At 36.2% G+C, this 24,270-nt stretch overlaps 1 protein-coding gene across 15 annotated transcripts in view; it reads right to left on the bottom strand.

Moving 5' to 3' along the window:
* Positions 1–24,270, bottom strand: part of CACNA2D1 (calcium voltage-gated channel auxiliary subunit alpha2delta 1) — a 545,949-nt gene that overhangs the window by 210,082 nt on the left and 311,597 nt on the right. For all 15 annotated transcript variants that reach the window (XM_055420634.2, XM_055420636.2, XM_055420637.2 and 12 more), the window contains one exon: positions 1,093–1,134. In XM_055420634.2, coding sequence (XP_055276609.2) covers positions 1,093–1,134 — 42 coding nt within the window. The remainder of the gene's footprint in view (positions 1–1,092; positions 1,135–24,270) is intronic.

The raw sequence follows: 24,270 nt of genomic DNA, 5'->3' as shown, positions 1-24,270 counted from the left end.
AGAACTAAATAATACTAAATACAGCACAAAATGTTAGAATCATTTCACTATAAATGAGAATTTTTGCTCAATTCTAAGTTGAAGAATTATATTAATATGTTTATAGAAGTCACTCAATTGAAAGGGTAGATGTGGGCACTAACTTCAATATGCCAGGAAGAGCAAATTGAAGTTAAGTATAGAAACTACTAATTAACTCCCAACTAGTATTCTCTCTATTCTCTCTTTGGTAATAGAACCTTATATTTTATTGCCTACATGCTTATGGGGAGGTGGAAGGAGGATGGGGAATTACACTGCACATCTTCTGGCAACTAGGTAACACTAGTAACTAAGTAGTAGACAACAGGTGCAGACAGATGTGTCTTCTATAATTTCCAGAATATGACCTTCAGAGCCATCTGACTCCTTTCTGATGTGCAGAATGCAAATATCACTGTGGATATTGCAGCATCCATTTTGGACCATAAAATGGAAAAGCTATTTTGAGGAAAGGAAAAAAATCACGAGAGAAAGATTTGCAGGACCTGGATTATACAGTTGCTCTATTAGGCCTTGTACACAGAAAGTGCCATTAGAGAGGAATAATCTTTTGTTTTGCTTTAGCATTTTCAGTTTAGCATATTTCAGTCTCTCTGTAATAGCTAAACCAATATACCAATCATAAAACACAGTTTATTATTCATTCACCATCTAAAGGTTTACAAGAGCAATACTATTAACATATCTAAAGCACTTTAAACTACCCCAAAAAGTTATAATGAATCGTAAAATATATTATCTTACAATTCTTTACAAATTCTTAAAAATTTTACATGAAATGGCCCAACTCCAGCAAACCTGATGAAGTTAGCAGGATTTGAAGAATATGTAGAATGGAAATGAAATTTTTGGATCACAGAATTAACTGTAGCACGTCTAAGATGACAGAAACAGTTTGAATGTAAATAGGTGTTAATGCTTATAAGCAACGACAATTTTAAAGCTGGATGGGAACATGAATCCAACTAAATGTACTACATGGTCAGCTTGTTTAGAAAGCCATTCACCTGAGTCAAGTTTAGCCTGTAACGTAAAACTTTTAATACTCACATCAAGATCATCCTTTGCATTGTAGTAGACAACTTCATTGCTCTATGAAAAAAGGAAAAAGGAATGCTTTACTGATTTGATTAAAAACATAAAAACATATTGGATCAAACATTAAGTATATTTTATTCACATATGAAATAATAAACCTCACATAGAATTCCTTTTATGATATATTCCACAAAGATGCATAAATATTAGTCAATATTTTCTACAGGAACATATTTAAACACTAAATCAGTGACATTAGAAAAGCACATCTTGCAACAGGGCAAAATATCTCAGTGCAAATCTGAGGTCAATTTGTCAAGAAAAAATTGAAAAATCCTTAACACAAATAATTTATACATACACACACACACTCTTTCTGTCTCTTTCACCTAAATCATGAAATGATAAGAAAAATCCTAGACAAGTAAATAACTGGCTTGTTAAAATTTGGCTAAAACCATGATGTTTAAAAAATTATAAAGTGTTGAAATTATTCTTTGAAGAAAAGTGTAACTGCATGATATTGGCAGGAATTTCTTCAGGAGACTCAGATAAGGAATCAAGATTGTCTGTGAATTTAGACAGCAAAAATATCAGATAATCCAACACACTAATGGTCTCATATTCCACTAAAGGAGCAAATGAGCATTAACTTTTCAAGAATGAATGTGTGTAGACATTTCTACTAGCTATTCAATGTTGCTGAGTATTTTGTAAGTATAAATTATGGACATAAATTGTGTTACAGAGGAAAAATGGAAAGAAAAGTGGATAAAACAACTGTCAAGGAATTTAAAATTCTTGTTCTATCTACAAGGCTAGTTCTACGCAATTTAAAAATAATACAGATATACTGATTTCTTTTTTATTTCTTTTCCTGAACTGATTGAAGATGCGTATTCTTCACCTTCTGTATGTCTTTTGCATTTTGAGTATCATGTAAAAGTGTATTTTCTCTGTCTCTTAAACATTTACAAACAAGGACCATCCAAAAGTTTATTAACAAAAACACAACTGATAGAATTTTGTTTAATTACTTGGGGAAAATAGACTAAATTAGTACTCCTTAAGCTGATCGCCGAAGAATCGATGCTTCTGAACTGTGGTGTTGGAGAAGACTCTTGAGAGTCCCTTATACTGCAAGGAGATCCAACCAGTCCATTCTAAAGGAGATCAATCCTGGATGTTCATTGGAGGGACTGATGCTAAAGCTGAAACTGCAATACTTTGGCCACCTCATGCGACGAGTTGACTCACTGGAAAAGACTCTGATGCTGGGAAAGGTTGGGGGCGGGAGGAGAAGGGGACGACGGAGAATGAGATGGCTGGATGGCATCACCGACTCTGTGGACATGAGTTTGAGTGTACTCCGGGAGTTGGTGATAGACAGGGAGGCCTGGCGTGCTGTAATTCATGGGGTCGCGGAGAGTCGGACACGACTGAGCGACTGAACTGAACTGAAAGTATGTTCTAAAGAAAATTACTAGTTCTTACAGATGTAATAGATTTTTTATAGGCAAAACTATTCTATGGTCATGATTTCAGAATAAATGATAAAGTTAAAATTGTCTCTTTTCAGCAGGAATTCATACAGCTTCAGTGTATGAATGCACATTATAATCTCCAAAAGAGATTGAGATCTTGTTTTGTTTTGATTTGGGCTTGGAAAGATCTCCTGGAGAAGGAAATGACAAGCCACTCCAGTATCCTTGCCTGAAAAATCTCATGGACAGAGGAGCCTGGAGGGCTGCAGTCCATGGGGTCACAAAAGAGTCGGGCACAACTGAGCAACTAACACACACAGATTCTGCCTATTTTTTGATTTGAGAAACATACTATGATAATGAAGATTTATAAAATACAGATCTCTCTAAAGACCAAATAACCAACCAAACACTACATACATAAATATAAGAATATATGATTTGTAATACTGAACGAAACTTGGGAGTTTTAATTTCAATGAGCATCATTAACATTTTTAAAATTACCATTTAATATTAGTTTTTTAAAAAAGAATAAGTAGCTAGAGAATTTTCACACACATAAAACTTCTCTGACCTGGAACATTTCTTACTTACAGCATTAGGTTTGTAACAAAGGAAAAATACAAATCAGAACTCATCACATACATAAATCAAGAGAATCTCTGGAATTCTCCTGAGACTCAAATCCAATTACTAGTTTATTGATCCCTCATGGAACCCTGTAATTTATACTTAGGAGACAATTTTCAATTTAGATTGTGGATTCTATAAAAAGTTAAAACACTGAATAAGTTTACTTCATTTTAGATATTGTGTTTGTCAACTGATTACTTATATTTACCAAATTGGAACATGTGGAAAACCAGGTAAAATAGCATTAAATTTCACGTGGTTCAGTAGCATCCTTTCAACACTCATTCAACACCTATTTGTAAATACATCTGTGCCAAGAAAGACACAAAATAAGTTAAAGATACCTACCTCTATTTTTAGGTAAAATAAAATGTTCAGGTAACTATATAAAATAATTCATTTATCTAGGATTACACTTAGTCCATGGAACCAGAGCTAATGGACTACAATGATTACTTAAAATCTTTTCTTATGTGTGACACGTGGTCACAGTAACAAAGAGAATTTACTTATTATATAAGATGACGAGTATCACACATAGTGTTAGAAGAGGGTAAGGTGTGATAAAGAAACACTAGTTTTAACTCAAGCTAAGTATTTGACTCTTTTAAGATAGAAGCTCTATATTGCTGCTAAAATTGTTATTGAAAATGTGTATTGCTAACTGTATGTAACTTTAATGTATGGATTTACAGACAATTTTCTGGAAATCAGGAGACTTATAATGCAAACCTGGCTTTTTTAAAAAGAATTTTTTAAGCAAACTGAAAACAAAATATGATAGGCATAAAGTAATACTGCATGCCAAACATCAGTACTTCTTGTGACTAGGTATTTTATATTTCTACATTTAAGGAGCTCTTTCCTTATACAAAGCCCAAGTCTAACATGGTCAAAATATCAGTTCAGTTCAGTAACTCAGTCGTGTCCAACTCTTTGCAACCCCATGGACTGCAGCACGCCAGGCCTCCCTGTCCATCACCAATGCCCAGAGTTTACTCAAACTCATGTTCATTGAGTCGGTGATGCCATCCAACCATCTCATCCTCTGTCGTCCCCTTCTCCTCCCACCTTCAATCTTTCCCAGCAGTAGGGGCTTTTCAAAATAGGAAAAGGAGTACATCAAGGCTATATATTGTGACCCTGCTTATTTAACTTATATGCAGAATACATCATGGGAAATGCTGGACTGGATGAAGCACAAGATGGAATCAAGATTGCCGGTCAAAATATAAATGCAAAGAAAAACAAGTGTGTCCTTTTTACATGACAACAACATATCTCAGAAGTACTGATCAAACACATTTGCTTAGACAGGCTGTCACATTTCAATAAGAGTAGACAGACCTGAATGGAATGTGCAACTGATTATGTCCACTATATTAAAACAAAATTTCTTCTCTTCAATAAACATGACATTGCTTTTGGCTCAGAAGGTTTTCCTTAACCTTTTTAAGTACACTTTCCTTTCTCAAACCTCAGACTCTGCATTGATAGCATGTACACTGCATTATTCCCTTTTTTTGCTGCTAAATCACTTCAGTCGTGTCCAACTCTGTGTGACCCCATAGACGGAAGCCCACCAGGCTCCCCCATCCCTGGGATTCTCCAGGCAAGAGTACTGGAGTGGCTTGCCATTGCCTTCTCCATTATTCCCTTTTTTTATCTAACAGAAAAGCTAAATTGATCAACATTAGTAAAGATAAATCACCATAGGGCATCAGGATTTGGGAAAGCTGTAACTCTGTATTTAATCTGTCAACCTAGTCCATCTACATGGAAGCATGATGCTAAAATAATATCTATGCAACCTTTAAATTGTGTAACCATATAAAAAACATTTTAGGTCACAATTCATCATAATTGCTTCTGGAAAATTGCAGTGACTTGCTTCACTGTGGCTTTTGTTTACATAACTTCAGAATTCTTTGATTCACAAATAATTTTGAATATAGACTCGAGAAAAATCATAATTTTAAAATAATGATACTCTTAATTCTCTTTCTTATCACATTCATTTAGAGCCATCTCTTCTGCCTCATAGAGGTACATATTAGCTCTGCTATTATATATATGTGTGTGTGTGTGTGTGTGTATATAAATATATATATATTTTTTCAGATGTGTGCAGCTACATTAAACTAAGTCAGTCTGAAATCAAATCACATAAATCACTGAGTCACCAGAATAAATCCAGAAACAATCTTTAGATGATTGGGTTAAAGGACAATTTCCAGGAATAAAGCACAATTCACAGTGAATCAGGCCTGCTTCTATGTCCTGATGTTTACATAGGGATAAATTTTGGTTAAAATGAACTCTATGCTAAAAGAAAATTAGGGAAAGATACTGTTTAAAAACAGCTAATAGTTAATGGTCTGTGTGGGGGACATTGGAGGAGAGGCAAGAGTATCAATCAGCTGAGTTCCTTCTCCCTTTACCCTGCTTCTGCCTCCATCTCACCTAGACTTTGTACAGGAAGATATTGAGGGCTCATGACCAAGAGATCAAGCTACACACCCCACTCATTCAACAGTACTCTTCTGACATCACTCTGTGCTAAATGTTGGGGAAACAAAGATGAAGACTATTAACACTGACCTAAGAGTCAGGTTCTGGCTCTCCTGATTCACATGTGACAAGATGTGGAGGCAGTTGGGCCAGTTGCTTCAATCTGCTATAACTGAAGAATATCTTTTTTTTTTTTTTGAAGAATATCTCTTTTCATACATGGATGGTATGACCATATAACACAAAACCTTCCTAGACATTAAAACAAGTGAGAGTTAAGAATTTCAGATATTTGAGACATTCCTCCTCTGTTGATCGACTCAAGCATATGTGTTTGCACATGTGTGTGTATGGTTCTTCCTAAATCATTTACCTATCCCATCACTCAAAATTCTTTCAGTCCCTTTTCCAGAAGGTACACAGTTATATCAGTATCATTTAAGACTACAAAACTATAGCATATAAACTAATTATCACTGGCACAGATTATAGAATTGAGTCATCTTCTTTCCCTGGTATCCTTCTAGTTGAACATTTTCATGCAAATTATTAAATATCATCATCTTAGAAGATATTTTACACCCAGACACGGGGGATATCCATGGATTTCAGTGCATTATGTGCAATCTGATAGGATAAAGCTAGCAAGAGCCTCAAACTAGATTCATAGATTAGTTACACCTTTAGAGAGCTATTTTTCCTAATTTAAGCACCACCAGATGACAGGAACAAATTGTTTCTGATTTTTAACCAAGTAGTTTAGTTATTTATTATCTCCTTGAAACAAATTTACCCAAATTGTTCATGCTAATACAATACTGCTGTTTACTGAAATTTAAAACATCCCCTAGCAAGCTGACAGATAAATGACTTTAGTTTCCCAATGTCTACTGGGAGTCAAAAATTCAATCTGGAAAAATAGACCATTCCATCATAAAAACATACTGTGAATGACAGTAACTTGCAAGCCACTTGCCTATAAAATGCAATCTCTGATGAATAGTTCATGTTAAAAACCTGAACCGTAAGTACAAAGCTTCAATCTGGGAATAAGATGTTGCCAAGTATAAGACTTACGCATAGGAACCAAAAATTAGGATTTTATAGCCAATATCTGAAATATATGACACATTTAAAACTCAAATAGATATTAACATCCTGTCCAAGTTACTAATTTTATTTTCTGGGTTATACACTTGACTCTACATATGATCCACAGGATGAAAAATTTGGGGCAAATGTATTGCCTGCTAAATCACTTTCAAAAAAAAAGAAACTCATTTTCATTTTATCTTTCTTTAGTTCCAAATATGAACTCAATAGGATAAACATTAAGGAAGTGTGTGTGTGTGTGTGTGTGTGTGTGCGCTCAGTTGTGTCTCTTTGTGACCCTGTGGACTGTAGCCCACCAGGCTCTTCTGTCCATGGGATTCTTCAGGCAAGTATATTTAACGGTACCATTTCCTCCTCCAGAGGATCTTCCAGATCCAGGGACAGAACCCATTCCTCCTGCATTGCAGGTGGATTCTTTACCACTGAGCTACCAGGAAAGCCCAACATAAAGGATACTCTATGTTACAAAGGAGTTGTGTTAATGATTCCTGCCAAACAAGAACCACAGTTTAGTTCAAATCATTTAAATTTCACATTTTTTTGATTAACATATCGTAGTAACAATTTGACCTGGTAATCAGAACCAACCTGCAAGTGAAGCAGACATAAGAGACATGGGTTTGATCCCTGGGTCATGAAGAAACTCTGGAGGAGGGCTTAGCAACCCACTCCAATATTCTTGCCTGGAGAATCGCAGGGACAGAGAAGCCTGGTGGGCTACAGTCCATAGGGTCACAATGACTGAAGTGACTTCGCATGCATGCACACAACCAGACACACCACTATTATTGACCGTGCCCCAATCAACCATGGTACATGAGATGGGATAACCAGCAGCACTGATTATAGCACTGTGTGAATAAAACAACACTGAAAGATGTTTTGGTGGGCGGGGTGGGGGGGGCGGGCAGGGAAGAATGTGTATGATTTTTGTGTATCTTCGTGTGTTTGGGAGGTGGTGTGAATGTAAGTGAAGTTTCCAAAATAGCTAAAAGTAGCTGAAGCACTAAAGACAGTGGTTTTTTAAAAAAAATTTTTTATGCCATTATATCTGTTTGGTGTTTGAAATGATGAAAATGTTGTTAATGAAGAGAAAAAAAGAAAAACATGGGCACAGATCCATTTAAAGATCTGTTCCCAGATCACTAGATTGAAAGCATGTGATAAACCTACATTGATTCACATTATTAACAGGCAATAAAGAATTGACGTCAAGTGCTGAACACAGTGCCTGTGTGGGCCCCCTACAAATTATCAGCTATTGTTTTACAAATTGAAACATAAAAATCAGGAATATCCATAGAATTTATCTATTAGCTTTATCTGGTAATTACATATGAATTAAAGCAAATGTTTACAACTTTATGTTCTTAGATCACATACTATGCTATGAGTCTATTTAACTCATGTAAAGTCCCTTCTTCAAAGATTCCATATAGCAGAATGGTATTACTAGCTGTTATTATTTTTAACCTGATAAATGAGGGGATTTATAAGAAAGTGTGCAGTCCATGGGGTCAAAAGAGTCAGACACAACTGTGCTACTGAATAATAACAAGTCTACTACAAAGGGTAATTGTTGGTTCTCACAATCCTGAATATTCATTGGAAGGACTGATGCTGAAGCTCCAATAATTTGACCACCTGATGTGGAATTGACGCACTGAAAAAGACCTTGATGCTGAGGAAGACTGAAGGCAAGGAGAAGAGGACAACAGAGGATGAGATGGGTGGATGGCATCATCAATTCAACGTACATGAGTCTGAGCAAACTCCAGGAGACAGTGAAGGACAGGAAAGCCTGGCCGGCTGCAGTTCATGGGGTTGCAAAGAATCAGACACAACTTAGCAACTGAACAATAACAATATGCAATCTGTCCATTTATTGCGTTCCTATGATCCAACCTTCTCTGTGATCTAAGCATACTCTTTCTAACCCCACAGCTCCTTTAAACATCCATCCTCATCTACCCGTCTAGAAAAATTCCAACTTTGTATTAAACCCAACATTTGTTTGTTCATCCTAACACCTAAACTGTGGAATCTTGCTGGCAAAAATTATACATGCTGTCCTCACATCAAGAAGGTTGGTGGTTCTTGCTTTGAAAAACTACAGTAGACATGTGGGTTTGCTTAGGTCTGTAATTTTTGTTTGTTTGTTTTTCAGAAACTCTTCTATCTTTGGGAAACTATTTCTTTCAATCACGTGATTCTGATAGCTGGCAAATCATACCATCCTATTTCTCTGATCACAGAAATTAACAGGTGCCTAAGTATATCCAAAAACAGAATCTCATCTCCTTATTCTTTTTCATAAAAATACAATTCCCTAAGAGTAGTTATAACTACAAATGCTGTAATGCTTAAAGCCTTAGTCTTTATGTGCCAGAGGCTACATCTATCTGATGGCTTCTTAATTACAGTCAATAGTATTTTTTTCCTTAAGCTTTTTAGAATGTGTTTTCTAACTCCTACAACTGATAGTACCAATACAAATACACTGTGCTTTTTTGTTCAGATTTTCTGTTACTAACAAGCAATAGTATTTACTTGAATTTTAATTTCTGCTGGTGGCCTTATGAGACTATAACTGTTCTAGAACGAACTCCCCTCTCCATGTCCTGGATGTGAGCCCCGCGTGCAACCAGAAAGATACCATTCCTTCATCCCTTGTCTTTCCTGAGTGTCCAGCTTCTCTTTAATAATATTCAGTGGTTTGCAAAGATTTATGGGATAAAAATCCAGAAGTCTTATGGCATAAAACTGCTTTTTTGGTCTAGAATTTAAAATTCCAGCAGAAGATTAAAGCAAAAAATCGAAGCAGCCAAGAGATGAAAATTTTCTTAGCTCATACATAAAGAAAAACCATTAATATTTTTCAAACATTTCTCTAATGAATTAAAGGTCAAAATCTCTTAGTGTCAAGTTAATACTTTGTGAGACTTAAGTCAGTAAATAATACTTATCTTTCAAAAAATGTTTACCAATTTCTTTACATCAACTCACTAGCCTTTAGAAACTAGTTGCATCATACAACATGAAATGACTATAATTTTTGATTATATGCTTGAATACCACAGTTTCTATCAAAGAGACAAAAGTAGCATACTATTGCTAAGATACTGTTCAATGACTGTAATGAAGAAACAAATTATTTAGTCCTTCTCTGAACTCAACATTCATTCGGAAGAAGAAATATATATTGAGCTTTGTACACATTCCAAGTTCTATGCTAGAAGCCTAAGAAAATGTGCTTTTTTAGGGAATGTAAAGTACATCATGAGGAACACTGGGCTGGAAGAAGAACAAGATGGAATCAAGATTGCTGGGAGAAATATCAATAAACACAGATATGCAGATGACACTACCCTTATGGCAGAAAGTGACGAGGAACTCAAAAGCCTCTTGATGAAAGTGAAAGAGGAGAGTGAAAAGGTTGGCTTGAAGCTCAGCATTCAGAAAACAAAGATCATGGCATCTGGTCCCATCACTTCATGGGAAATAGATGGGGAAACAGTGTCAGACTTTATTTCTTTCGGCTCCTTTTGGATGCTGATTGCAGCCATGAAATTAAAAGACGCCTTCTCCTTGGAAGGAAAGTTATGACCAATCTTGACAGTATATTAAAAAGCAGAGACATTACTTTGCTAACAAAGGTCCATCTAGTCAAGGCTATGGTTTTTCCCGTGGTCATGTATGGATGTGAGAGTTGGACTGTGAAGAAAGCTGATCGCCGAAGAATTGATGCTTTTGAACTGTGGTGTTGGAGAAGACTCTTGAGAGTCCCTTGGACTGCAAGGAGATCCAACCAGTCCATTCTAAAGGAGATCAATCCTGGGTGTTCATTGGAAGGACTGATGCTAAAGCTGAAACTGCAATACTTTGGCCACCTCATGCGACGAGTTGACTCACTGGAAAAGACTCTGATGCTGGGAAAGGTTGGGGGCGGGAGGAGAAGGGGATGACAGAGAATGAGACGGCTGGATGGCATCACCGACTCTGTGGACATGAGTGTGAGTGAACTCCGGGAGTTGGTGATGGACAGGGAGGCCTGGCATGCTGTGATTCATGGGGTCACGGAGAGTCGGACAGGACTGAGCGAATGAACTGAACTGAACTGAATTGTTAAGCTTAAATAGTGAGTAAGATACTATCAATCTCAATTTTGTATATTCGAAAGCCAAGACTAACAGCAATAAAACCAGTCTAACAGAGGTCTTCTTATACCTAATTGAGTACTTATTCCTCCCATGTCCTGCTATATGGGAATGCAGAATGATCTGCTTCTTAAGGACAGTGAGTCCTTTATATATGCAATATCCACATTTTAATAGATTATTTAATAATCATTAAAGCATACTTAGCTGTCTTATTTGTTCTTTTAACTTTGCTTTATCATTTGCTTTAAAATGTGAATGGAATTTAATACTAATTTCTGTATCTTACTCAAAAAAACTAGAAACTAATTTTGGCGTTTTTTTTTAAAGAAAGTTTGCTTCTATTTCTTGTACTAAGCACCATTTTACATTTGTTTGTCAGGTAATTGGTATTAGATTGCATATTTGCAGTACATATTTAACTTGCCACTATGAAGCCTATAACTTAAAGTATTACTTAAGACCTGGCATACTACATGAATAGATCAACAAGCATAGTCATATAAGAGCAACCTAAGAAAAAGAGAACAAAGATCATGGCATCTGGTCCCATCACTTCATGGGAAATAGATGGGGAAACAGTGGAAACAGTGTCAGACTATTTTTTTGAGCTCCAAAATCACTGCAGATGCTGACTGCAGCCATGAAATTAAAAGACGCTTACTCCTTGGAAGGAAAGTTATGACCAACCTAGATAGCATATTAAAAAGCAGAGACATTACTTTGCCAACAAAGGTCTGTCTAGTCAAGGCTATGGTTTTTCCCATGGTCATGTATGGATGTGAGAGTTGGACTGTGAAGAAAGCTGAGCACCAAAGAATCGATGCTTTTGAACTGTGGTGTTGGAGAAGACTCTTGAGAGTCCCCTGGACTGCAAGGAGATCCAACCAGTCCATTCTAAAGGAGCTAGATTCTCGGTGTTCATTGCAAAGAGTTGACTCACTGAAAAAGACTCTGATGCTGGGAAGGATTGGGGGCGGGAGGAGAAGGGGACGACAGAGAATGAGATGGCTGGATGGCATCACCGACTCGATGGACATGAGTTTGAGTGAACTCCAGGAGTTGGTGACGGACAGGGAGGCCTGGCGTGCTGTGATTCATGGGCTCGCAAAGGGTCGGACATGTCTGAGCAACTGAACTGAACTGAACTGAAGAAAAAGAGAATAACTTCAGGTGTCTTACTACGTTTAATGACCTAATTACAAGTTCGTTCAAGTATTCATGCCCCAAGCAACACTTAGTATGATGCTCATGACACAACTGGAACTACATCCTAGATGAAAAAACACATAATGTTCACAAAAGGAAATGTTCATTCAGTTCAGTTCAGTTCAGTCACTCAGTTATGTCCGACTCTTTGCGACCCATGGACTGCAGCATGCCAGGCCTCCCTGTCATGCATGTCACCAATGCACGGAGTTTACCCAAACTCATGTTCATTGAGTCAGTGATGCCATCCAACCATCTCATCCTCTATTTTCCCCTTCTCCTCCCGCCTTCAATCTTTCCCAACATCAGAGTATTTTCAAATGAGTCAGCTCTTCTCATCAGGTGGCCAAAGTATTGGGATTTCAGCTTCAGCATCAATCCCTCCAATGAACATTCAGGACTGAGCTCCTTTAGAATGGACTGGTTGGATCTCCTTGCAGTCCAAGGGACTCTCATGTGTCATTTCCAACACCACAGTTCAAAAGTATCAGTTCTTCGGTGCTCAGCTTTATTCACAGTCCAACTCTCACATCCATACATGACTATTGGAAAAACCATAGCCTTAACTAAACAGACCTTTGTTGGCAAAGTAATAATTCTGCTTTCTAATATGCTGTCTGGGTAGGTCATAACTTTTCTCCCAAGGAGTAAGCGTCTTTTAATTTCATGGCTATTGTCACCATCTGTAGTTATTTTGGAGCCCCAAAAAACAAAATTTGTCACTGTTTCCATTGTTTCTCCATCTATTTCCCATGAAGTGATGGAATCGGATCCCATGATCTTAGTTTTCTGAGTGTGGAGTTTTAAGTCAACTTTATCACTCTCCTTTTTCACCTTCTTCAGGAGGATCTTTAGTTCTTCACTTTCTGCCATAAGGGTGATGTCATCTGCATATCTGAGGTTATTGGTATTTCTCTCAGCAATCATGATTCCAGCTTGTGCTTCATCCAGCCCAGAGTTTCTCATGATGTACTCTACAAAGAAGTTAAATAAGCACGGTGACAATATATAGCCTTGACATACTCCTTTTCCTATTTGGAACCAGTTTGCTGTTCCATGTCCAGTTCTTACTTTTGCTTCCTGACCTGCATACAGGTTTCTCAAGAGGCAGGTCAGGTGGTCTGGTATTCCCATCTCTTTCAGAATTTTCCACATTTTATTGTGATCCACACAGTCAAAGGCTTTGGCATAATCAATAAAGCAGAAATACAGGTTTTTCTGGAACTCTCTTGCTTTTTTGATGATCTAGAGGATGCTGGCAATTTGATCTTTCTAAAGCCAGCTTGAACATCTGGAAGTTCAGTTCATGTGCTGTTCAAGCCTATCCTGGAGAATTTTGAGCATGACTTTCCTAGCGTGTAAGATGAGTGCAATTGTGCAGTATTTTGAGCATTCTTTGGCATTGCCTTTCTTTGGGATTGGAATGAAAACTGACCTTTTCCAGTCCTGTGGCCACTGCTGAGTTTTCCAAATTTGCCGGCATATTAAATGCAGCACTTTCGCAGCATCATCTTTCAGGATTTGAAATAGCTCAATTGGAATTCCATCACCTCTAGGAGCTTTGTTCATAGTGATGCTTCCTAAGGCCCACTTGACTTCACAGTGCAGGACATCTGGCTCTAGGTGAGTGATCACATCATCATGATTATCTTGGTCATGAAAATCTGTTTTGTACAGTTCTTCTGTGTATTTTTGCCACCTCTTCTTAATATCTTCTGTATCTGTTAGATCATACCATTTCTGTGCCCATCTTTGCATGAAATGTTCCCTTGTTATTTGTAATTTTCTTGAAGAGATCTCTAGTCTTTCCCATTCTATTGTTTTCCTCTGTTACTTTGCTTTGATCACTGAGGAAGGCTTTCTTATCTCTCCTTGCTATTCTTTGGAACTCTGCATTCAAATGGGTATATCTTTCCTTTTCTCCATTGCTTTTTGCTTCTCTTCTTTTCACAGCTATTTGTAAGGCCTCCTCAGACAGCCATTTTGCTTTTTTGCATTTCTTTTTCTTTTCCTATGTAAATGTTCATTTCATCTACATAAAAATGCAGTTTTTTAAAGCAGGAAATTTAAGTTGTTTTGATTTGAGATAATGTTCTATTATGTGTATATTCAATGCTACTGTCTGAAATATATGAAGGGCCACTGAACAGACAGATAATGGATAAATGACTATCACAAGCTTATAAAGAACTATTAGAAATTCTGGAGTAAAAATAACAAAATGCACATACACATAAATACTTGCAGAAACATACACACATACACTGCATCAGAGTAGAGAAACAGTATATAACTGCTAAAAAGCCTAAAATGAGTTAAGATAGAGACCACTTTCACTCTTATAAGAAATCAAGGTGGAATTCCAAGTGGACTGTGATTTCAGAGTTTCATGTTTTTGAACTTCGGAGGAAATCAATTCCTATTAAACATTAAGTGCAGCAACTTATTTCTTCATCTGGTAAATTTTAATAAGAATCTGCCTGTAAGCTTTTTTAGTGTTCCAAGGACATCAATAAATACATTATTTAAACTATAGGATAAAAGCCAAAGTAGAATATAATGTTAATTATGTTAATTTCATCTACTAAATATCCCAGGAAATTTAGACCAGAACTGAAGAAACATCTAAAATGCTGATGACCTAGCTTTAATTTCCTTTAATCTATGAATCTAATGAAGCTTGGGATATCATCAACTAAAATATTAAATTTTAATCCACCAAAATATTGCAGTTTCTATACTTCTTCCTACTGATTTACGCAACTCACAGATTTTCTTGACTCATGACCAAAGTTCACAGCACTTGATCTTAACAGCATATGATGCCTAGCAATAGATATGTATTGATTTTTCCAAAGGTATTACTGAAGGAGGAAACATACAGAACAGGCTTCATCTTGAAAGCAAGACTCCATCTTGGGCTGGACTGTGGACAGTGTCTATGGAAATGACATACCAACTGGAAAAGCAGACCCCTGGATGGAAGAGCCCCAGGGCTCGAACCTAGACTCTCTGAAACCTAAAAGAATACCCTAATTATCTGTGTAACTGAATAGAATCATAAATTCTATTATGCTTTTTGGGGTATGACCACAGGCCTATTGGTAATTGTCCACTGCTAACTACCTAGTCTTAAGGCATATGAATCACGGGTTAACTCTGATTGTATCTTTCTTTACCTTTGTTCAGACTAGTTTCAGGGAATTTGGGGAGGTGAGTTTGGGCACGTACACTTAGGGTATATAAGGTTTTCACAAAAACTGGTCGGGGTCCTTGGCGAGAAATTCTGGAGCAGACCAGAATTTGCCACCGTTCCTGAGATTCTGGAATAAATTCTTTCCACACTTAAATTATAGCCAGGAAGTTTTCTTTGTTGTGGACAACTTCCCCAGCTTTTCTAATTCAAATCAAAGTTAGGTATCCCTGTTAATGTTTCTCACAGCAGCTTCTGATATTTTTATCCTCTATAAATCAGGAAGAACAACAGTAGCTACCTTACTGGGTAATGCATGGAACTAATGAGTGAAAGTCTGATCCAAAGATCAGCTACAACCCTTTTTACAGTCTGAGCCCTGTGAGGGGACAGTCTCCATCACTTTTGCACTCCACATGTGGCTGGAGGTTCATCACAGTTAGGTGCCTATGACTCTTGAACAAGCCTGTCCTCCTCTGCTCAATGATCCTTCTCCTCTAGAGACAAGGTCTTTAACAACAGGTTTCTAGCACTGTGTGAGCAGACACTGAAACTAGGTTTAATTAGGGAAGTGATCCCAGAAAATACTGCTCGGAAAGTGGGGAAGTAAGACATGGCGGTGGAGAAGTAAGACATGGTATTAAAGCAATTCAAAACAAGGTGTGCTAGAGCAGACAACCAACCAAGTTCCTCCAAGAATGCTAGGATGCTCTCAAACATGGCTCAACCTTGTTATACCCAAAGACAGAAGATTGCTAATATTCACCCACATCAGTCATCACTGGTTGAAAGTGTTAAATTCTGTGAATTTCTGACTCCATAGAAAGCCCTCAAGCAAAGATCTATGGATGTTTAGAGTAGGAAGCTAGACAACTCTGTGTGTGCTCTGAATAGCTGCGGGCAGGAAACCAACATCAACCACAGTAACATAGTGTGTATATCAGAAATATTTACTGAGCACGTGGCTAAATCAACAAACGATTTTAAACACAGACTAGCTGGCATTGTGACTTCCTGAGGCTTCCATTCTTCAATTTTAAATGAGTCAGTGGACAGCCAAGGTCTCTAGAATTCTTCCATCTATATATTTTGATGTGTCCACTAAGTAACTGTTTTTCTTTAGATTACACAAGCCCCAGGAGCTGTCTGCCATTTATTTTGCTCAATGAGGCTTTGACAGGTTTGCTTCTCTTCTCATCTGAACATCCAACAAAACTCAATTGTCTTTCAATTCTTTTAAAACAAAGACAAAGCTATTTCTCCCCCACTTCCCCTCAACCCCATCCCGGACCCCGCCACACTGGAAATGTCTCTGACATATTTCTCTAGAAACATGTAAAAGCATAAGAAGAATTTCTATACTGTTATTTTTCTTTACGTCTTGAAACGTCAAGTCAAAGTATATTCATTCATCTATGAAAATCAGTAACTGTTTCTGAGGATGGATGTTTTGAGATAGAAGTTGATCCCCAAACTGGCTTAAATCAACCCCTTGCCTCCTACCATACCTATTCTGGCACTCTCTTCATTATGGTAGAAATGAACTGCTCTAGATCAACTGCTGCTACCTTTCATTAATATAATGGAATGCCATTCAGTTTTACTTAACTGGAGTAGAAATCAGTGTTTTTCTAGGGGATAAATTACAGCTTAAATAATTTGAGCTACCTCTCTGTGAAAATAATTTTGCTCACAGTACAAAAAAGAAAGGTTACTGCAGAAGAAATAAATGAAATAATTTCTGACATTTCTAAGCACTCCATTCCATCTGAATAATATATTACTGCTTTGGAAACCAACAAAAAATTTCCTAGTAGCATATACTTCATTAGCCTAGTTTTAATAATTGCATTTAATTAAGTCATAATTCAAAGAGCTTTTTTAATTCAAACTGTTCACTGATTCAGATATAACTTATCTCTAATTAAAACATGTATGATTGTTAAAATATTAATTTATGAAAGTCACAATCCAAAAGATTCTCAAATAATCCCAAAGACTCAACACATTCCTAAGGAGTATAATGCATTTCATCTGTTGTTCAAAATTTTTTAAAGGAGGGACAGGGAAAAGGAATTCTGTCGACCATGCTTGGTTTCTCAAATATGATGTTCTTTGAGATTGACTGGTTTGATCTCCTTGCTGTCCAAGGGACTCCCAAGAGTCTTCTCCGGCACCACCAATCAAAGGCATCTAAACAGTGCTTTTAGCATTCTATTCCTTTGTTCAATTCTTAGTCTGTGGCAGCAAACAAGTAAATTGATACAGCCAAAGTTGTTTTGTCATCTCATTTATTAGCTAGGCAAAGAACTCCAGCTTCAAAGGGTTGCAATAATAAATTTAAGTTCTGACTTATTTGAAAGAACTTTGAAATTTTAAGATATATATAGATAATATATACTACTACTTCCTAGTATTCAAATTATTTTAGGACTATTTTATGCAATTATAATCAATGCCATTACTTAAGTAACCAAAAAATATTTGTTTTAGAGATGTGATTATATAAATAGAAGAGACTAAGAGAAGGTTGAAACAGAAATAAATATTTCCTGAAAATAAAAAATGCACTCAACTTGGTTAAACATAAATAATGATTTTTGTTGCTGCTGTTGTTCAGTCACTAAGTCACGTCCAACTTTTTGAGACCCGTGGAACTGCAGCATACCAGGCCTCCCTGTCCCTCACCATCTCCCAGAGTTTTCCCAAGTTCATGGCCATTGAATCAGTGATGCTATCCAAACGTCTCATCCCCTGCTGCCCTCTTCTTTTGCCTTCAATCTTTCCCAGCCAGCATCAGGGTCTTATCCAATGAGTCGGCTGTTCGCATCAGGCAGACGAAGTGCTGCAGCTTCAGAAATTCCAGTAAATGTTCAGGGTTAATGTTATTTGAGATTGATCACTGGTTTGATCTCCTTGCTGTCCAAGGGCCTCCCAAGAGTCTTCTCCAGCACCACATATTGAAAGCATCAATTATTCAGCACTCAGCCATCTTTATGGTCCAGCTCTCACATCCATACATGACTATTGGAAAAACCACAGCTTTGACTATATGGACCTTGGTTGACAAAGTGATGTCTTTGCTTTTTAATACACTGTCTAGGTTTGTTATAAAGGTTTTCTTTTCAATAACAACACTTAGTTTTTAAACAAGAAACTGAGGGAAAACAGAGATTGATCAGCTTAAGTACTTGACTAATTGAAGTTATTTTAATCACAAGAGGCTGGTGTCTCTTCAGTGAAGACCAGAAATCTTGCAAAAAGACAAGCCAATTACAGAGTTGTCTACATTTTAAACTATGCTTCCAGATGTGTTACTGAACAAAGGAACACACAGACATACTTATCTTTTGATCAGAATCACTTCTCTCCTAGCACATAAGAAACTCAGTATGAAAAATATTTTACATTTAAAGAAGAAAGAAATTTCAAAGTTAATATCTAGGTGAGAAGTAGGAATGGAATATATTAGCAGCCAATTAACCTTTACAGACACTATTTCTTCCCTAAAAATATTAGAAGACTGTTTTTTTCCTCCAATCTGTTGCATATTTTGGCATCTTTCATGGATTGTTAAAAATAGCTCTTCTAGAAACACCCAAGAGAAGAAAGTAAACTGAAAGCAGATCAAGTCAAATTATCCTCTATATTTCATATTTTAAAAGTAAATTTGTCAAACTATATATAAACAGAGTACAAGACAAAGCTAAAAATTATTAACCAAGCTGATAAATACTAATATACATAATGTCCTTCCCATTCACCAAATAAATGATATAAAAGTTAGCTATATGATTAGAACTAGTTAGCTATATGATTAGAAATCATTCTGAGATTGTGCAAAAACAGACATAAGCATAGAAAGTTGATGAAAGCTTGAACTAAGAATTTTCATTTAAGAGCTTAATACAAGTATTTATAATACAATTTTCCAGATAAAACAGAGGACAATCAATTAAATTTGAATTTCAGACAATATTTTTTAGTAAAAATATGTTCCACACTTGCAATAAGAGATATATGTTATTTATCTGAAATTCAAATATAACTGGGAATGTTGGTTTTTCTTTTTAATGTGCTAAACATGGCACCCCTAATTTACAAGATAGTATTATATAATTTAAGTATATTTCATATTATTACCAACACTTTAAAAATTAAATGTTATTGCAGGAATTTTTGGAGGGGAGAAGGATGCTGTATCATTAAACATTACCTTTGAAATGAAATTTGGAACAACGATCTCAAAGGAGTGATATCAAAATTACAAACTGCTCCAGTCTTTAGAAAACTACCATAAAGGCCAAGGGATATTTGCTTTGCAAAGTTGGAATAAATGCTTAATCAAATGTATGGTATTGTCAATTTTAAACATATATTTACCTGATATTATTCATTTAATTCTCATTTTGAAATATACTAAAAATCATCAAAATGTTTATATTGGTAACTTAGTAGCAATGTGTTAAATTTTGAAGGCCATCATATCTACGATCGCGCAGACCACCTAAACTGATAACCGTGACCTGACAAGTCAGGTACATACACACTTACATTCCAACTACAGATTATTTGATCCTCCCACATTAGGTCAAATGGTATAACTTTCCCAGACAGAGGACATTCCTGTTATCAAAGTACAAAATTCTGACATCTTGGTAGAACCTGCAAACTATTTTAAGTGATGCCTAACTTGAAATTAAAAGACTCTTACTCCTTAGAAGGAAAGTTATGACCAACCTAGATGGTATATTAAAAAGCGGAGACATTACTTTGCCAACCAAGGTCCGTCTAGTCAAGGCTATGGTTTTTCCCGTGGTCATGTATGGATGTGAGAGTTGGACTATAAACAAACCTGAGAATCAAAGAATTGATGCTTTTGAACTGTGGTGCTGGAGAAGACTCTTGAGAGTCCCTTGGACTGCAAGGAGATCCAACCAGTCCATTCTAAAGGAGATCGATCCTGGGTGTTCATTGGAAGGACTGATGCTAAAGCTGAAACTGCAATACTTTGGCCACCTCATGCAACGAGTTGACTCACTGGAAAAGACTCTGATGCTGGGAAAGGTTGGGGGCGGAAGGAGAAGGGGACGACAGAGAATGAGATGGCTGGATGGCATCACCGACTCTATGGACATGAGTTTGGGTGAACTCTGAGAGTTGATGATGGACAGGGAGGCCTGGCGTGCTGTGTTTCATGGGGTCGCGGAGAGTCGAACACGACTGAGCGACTGAACTGAACTGAACTACTGTCCATACTGCTCCCACCAATCCTTTTGGTTCTCCCTGTCACCAAAGCATGACAAACACTAAAAAATACAGTGGGCAGAGATCTTCAAAGGTATTTTCTGAAAAAACACAAAAAGATTCTTTAAATATCCACTCTCTTGTCTTCCTCCCTCTCTGTTCCCATAACCTCCATCAATAGTAAGTATTAACATATTTGCATAGAAAGACAATAGACAACGATCTAATATCATTCTTTCAAGATTGTTTTTACATTTCTCAGCACAAAAGTGAAATGTTTTCTTAAGAAATGAGTTTTGTATGTATACAAAGGAAAACCCAAGAATCTGAGATTATCAGCACTCATTTCTAATTCCAGTAAAAGAACAACATAATACATAAAACATATATGCATGCTCACATAAACACTGAAAAGACCTGCACTGAATTTAAGGAGGTATAAAATATGATTCAAAGAATAAATCCCAGTTAATCTTTGTAGAGCTGTCTTTTGTAAAAACAGGTTACGAACAATAATAATGATAACATTATGTCATTTTACTGATAATTCAGTATATAAACACACTATCTCATGCAGAGCTCATCTCAAATATTAAAGATATGTATATTATTATAATTTACAGATGAGAAAATGAAGGTTTGAGAAGGTAAGCCAATTTCTCAAAGTTACTTAGTAAGAAGCAACACAGAATTAGAATCCAGATATATGTTAAAGCTTCCATATTTTCCTCAAGAGCAAATGAGCACTCTTCTTTCACTTACTAATTTCACATCCATACGCTATATATTTTAAAACTGTGAATATTTAATAAATATAAGAAACCAAACAAGCATCTTTAATATGGAAATATCAAATACTAAATCTCTCAATTTCTGAAAAACAATGTTCCCTTCCAGTGAGCTTCTGAAATGGTATTTTTTCCCATTAGCAAAAGGAAATCAGCTTCACAAAGCTAGACTTTTCTTTAAATTGGTCTTTGTGCTTCTTCAACTCTCCCTCACTAATTACTGCTAGCAAGTCAAATTATTGATATAATGCAGGTGATATAAAGACAAAGAAAATGACAAAGGGGGAAAGGGTACAGAAAATAAGGTTTCAAAGACAGCTCAAAGACTGTCTTTATTACTGTTTTCATTACTTGTTATTTCACTAGAGGGCAGCCTAAACAGATAGCTAAAAGTTAAGGAGAAACAGAAATACAGAAGCAAGACACAATTATATTTGGATAGAAACATATCCAGGATGGTATATTTGCTTATATCCTATCAGTATCATGTATTGTAATATTTTATTTGCTCCCTCATCTAATTCTTAAAACATTTCAATTCGCTTAAAAAAAAAAAGTCAAGTTTAGAAACAAATGAATTTTGCATCATTAAAGACTTGGTGCTAATATGTAAGATTTAAATGTTAAATGTATGCCAGGATATCATTACAAAATACCTATTGGCAAGATGATAAAAAATAATTTTACTCAAAATGTGTTGACACACTACACAGACAAGTTAATTGCCCACACATTTGCTTTAATTCAAAAAACCTTGCTTTTAAATGTAGTGACAATCAATGCCAATAAAGCCTATTTAGTGACCTATTTTGTTGTCATCTCTTTACTTTTGGTTTCTATTTACTTTTGGGATCAGGTGTCCCAGCAGGAATCTGCTTGTCACCAAACTGTCTGGTACAAATAAAGCTGCAGGGAAGCTTGAGAGCAGTTAAGCTCCTGCCATACCTCACTTTTTAACAAGGGAGAAGCTCGGAAATCAATCTACAAGCAACTTAGGCAACAGTTTGCCCAATTTTTCCAGGTAATCAACTTGCCCTTTATAATTCCAAATAAATACATAGCCACGCCAATTTTTCTTAAGAAAATATTACATATATGTATAAAATGGATATATATGTAACATACATACATATATTACATTTTTCTTAAGAAAAATTATACATATGTAATGAATATATATAATATTCATTTCACATTTACATTAACTGCACCTCTGAAAAAGTATAATAGAAAAAGAACCATGATTTTTAGTAAAAAGGTAAATAAACCCATACTTCTCAAAGGAAAAAAAAGATTCATGTATATAATCTCAAGTAACAGATAATAACCAAACTATTCACCACTAAAGGGCTTCCCAGGTAGTGCAGCAGTAAAGAATTTGCCTGCCAGTCCAGAAGATGCAGGAGACATGGGTTTGATCTTCTGGGTCAGGAAGACTCCCTGGATGAGGAAATGGCAACCTACTCCAGTATTCTTGCCTGGAAAATTTCACGGACAGAGGAGCCTGGTGGGCTACAGTCCATGGGCTCTCAAAGAGTCAAACACAGCTGAGCACACACACTTTAGTCTTCACTGCTAATCACTTAGAATACTTTTTCTTTCTCCTTTTATAATTGGATGGAGAAGGGGAGTGGAAGGAAAGCTAAGGAAATTTCACTCTTTGATGAAAATATGCTTGTGCTTTATAATCAGTTGTGAAAGTTTCTTATATTGTATAGTTTCTGTATTAGCAAATTGACTAGTAAAACATGATTCAACAGACTTTCTCTCAAACCACACAATAGATGTTTATACCTTTGAAGTCTAAGTATTTGATGAATTTAATTTGCTCAGCAGTAACCTTGAATTTTACATCTCCTGAAGAACTTGAAAGCTGTTGAAAGATATGATTCCTTGGCACTCAAGCAGAGCTATGAATTATAGCACAATTGCCCATCTTCATTCTGAATTCACAAAGCTTTCAACATGGCCAAGCAGTGCTTTCATAGCGAGACCTTGGCTTTTCTTGTCATTGCTATATTTTTCTGAGTCACATGGCATGACTCACACAATTCATAATCATCAATGAAATACCCTTGACATTTCACTGAGGAAGGAAACAAGAGCTAGTAAGCCAGACAAAGCTTCAGATGCCAGACAATCCAGCATTCTATAGTTCCACAACTCTTGGTGCTTATTCTGTGGCCGTTCAGATGAGAAAATAGAGTTTGATGAAAATGGTGTATAACTCATTTACAGATTAAAATTATTCATGTTTCCCACCACTTGTCCTTGCCAACACAAGCTGGTAGCTCACTATGAACCGAAATTTAAAACTAAAAGCCTGTAATATAGAAGAAACCAGAGATTAAAATCTAGGTCATCAAATGAATGACTTTCTGAATCAGAATTTCAGAGAAAAACCTGTAAAAGTTGCAGACACTTCCCGGAAGCCTTAAGATTAACATCTATGATACTAAAATAACAGAAACATTGATATTTGCTGTCACGTAGTTTCATTTCCCTTCGAGTCAAAGAAATGGACTTAAGTCAGCTTGAATATACGATGGGGTCATTTTCACTCAGCACAAATATGATGAAAGAAAATTTAGCAGTCAAACATATATTTTAGATTTATTACAACTTAAATTCTGTAATCAATTCTCTCCGGAGTATACTGCATGTTCTTATTTCACAACCAAAAGCCCTCTGAACAAAGAAACATTAATCAACATGGATATTTTGTACTGTTTACATTATTTACTGTCTCTTTTTTTTTAAATCTTTACAACCATGTTTAAAGGGAAACAACACATTTGCAAGCATAACTGATCTCAATTAAAAGGACTAATTATGTATATGTGAAGGGTGTT

Source organism: Moschus berezovskii, chromosome 3, assembly GCF_049115385.1.
Source record: "Moschus berezovskii isolate FMDL1 chromosome 3, NW_MosBer_1.0, whole genome shotgun sequence".
NCBI classification, from domain to species: Eukaryota; Metazoa; Chordata; class Mammalia; order Artiodactyla; family Moschidae; genus Moschus; species Moschus berezovskii.
The sequence above is the reverse complement of the archived record's forward strand: the minus strand, read 5'-3'. Positions and strand labels throughout refer to the sequence as shown.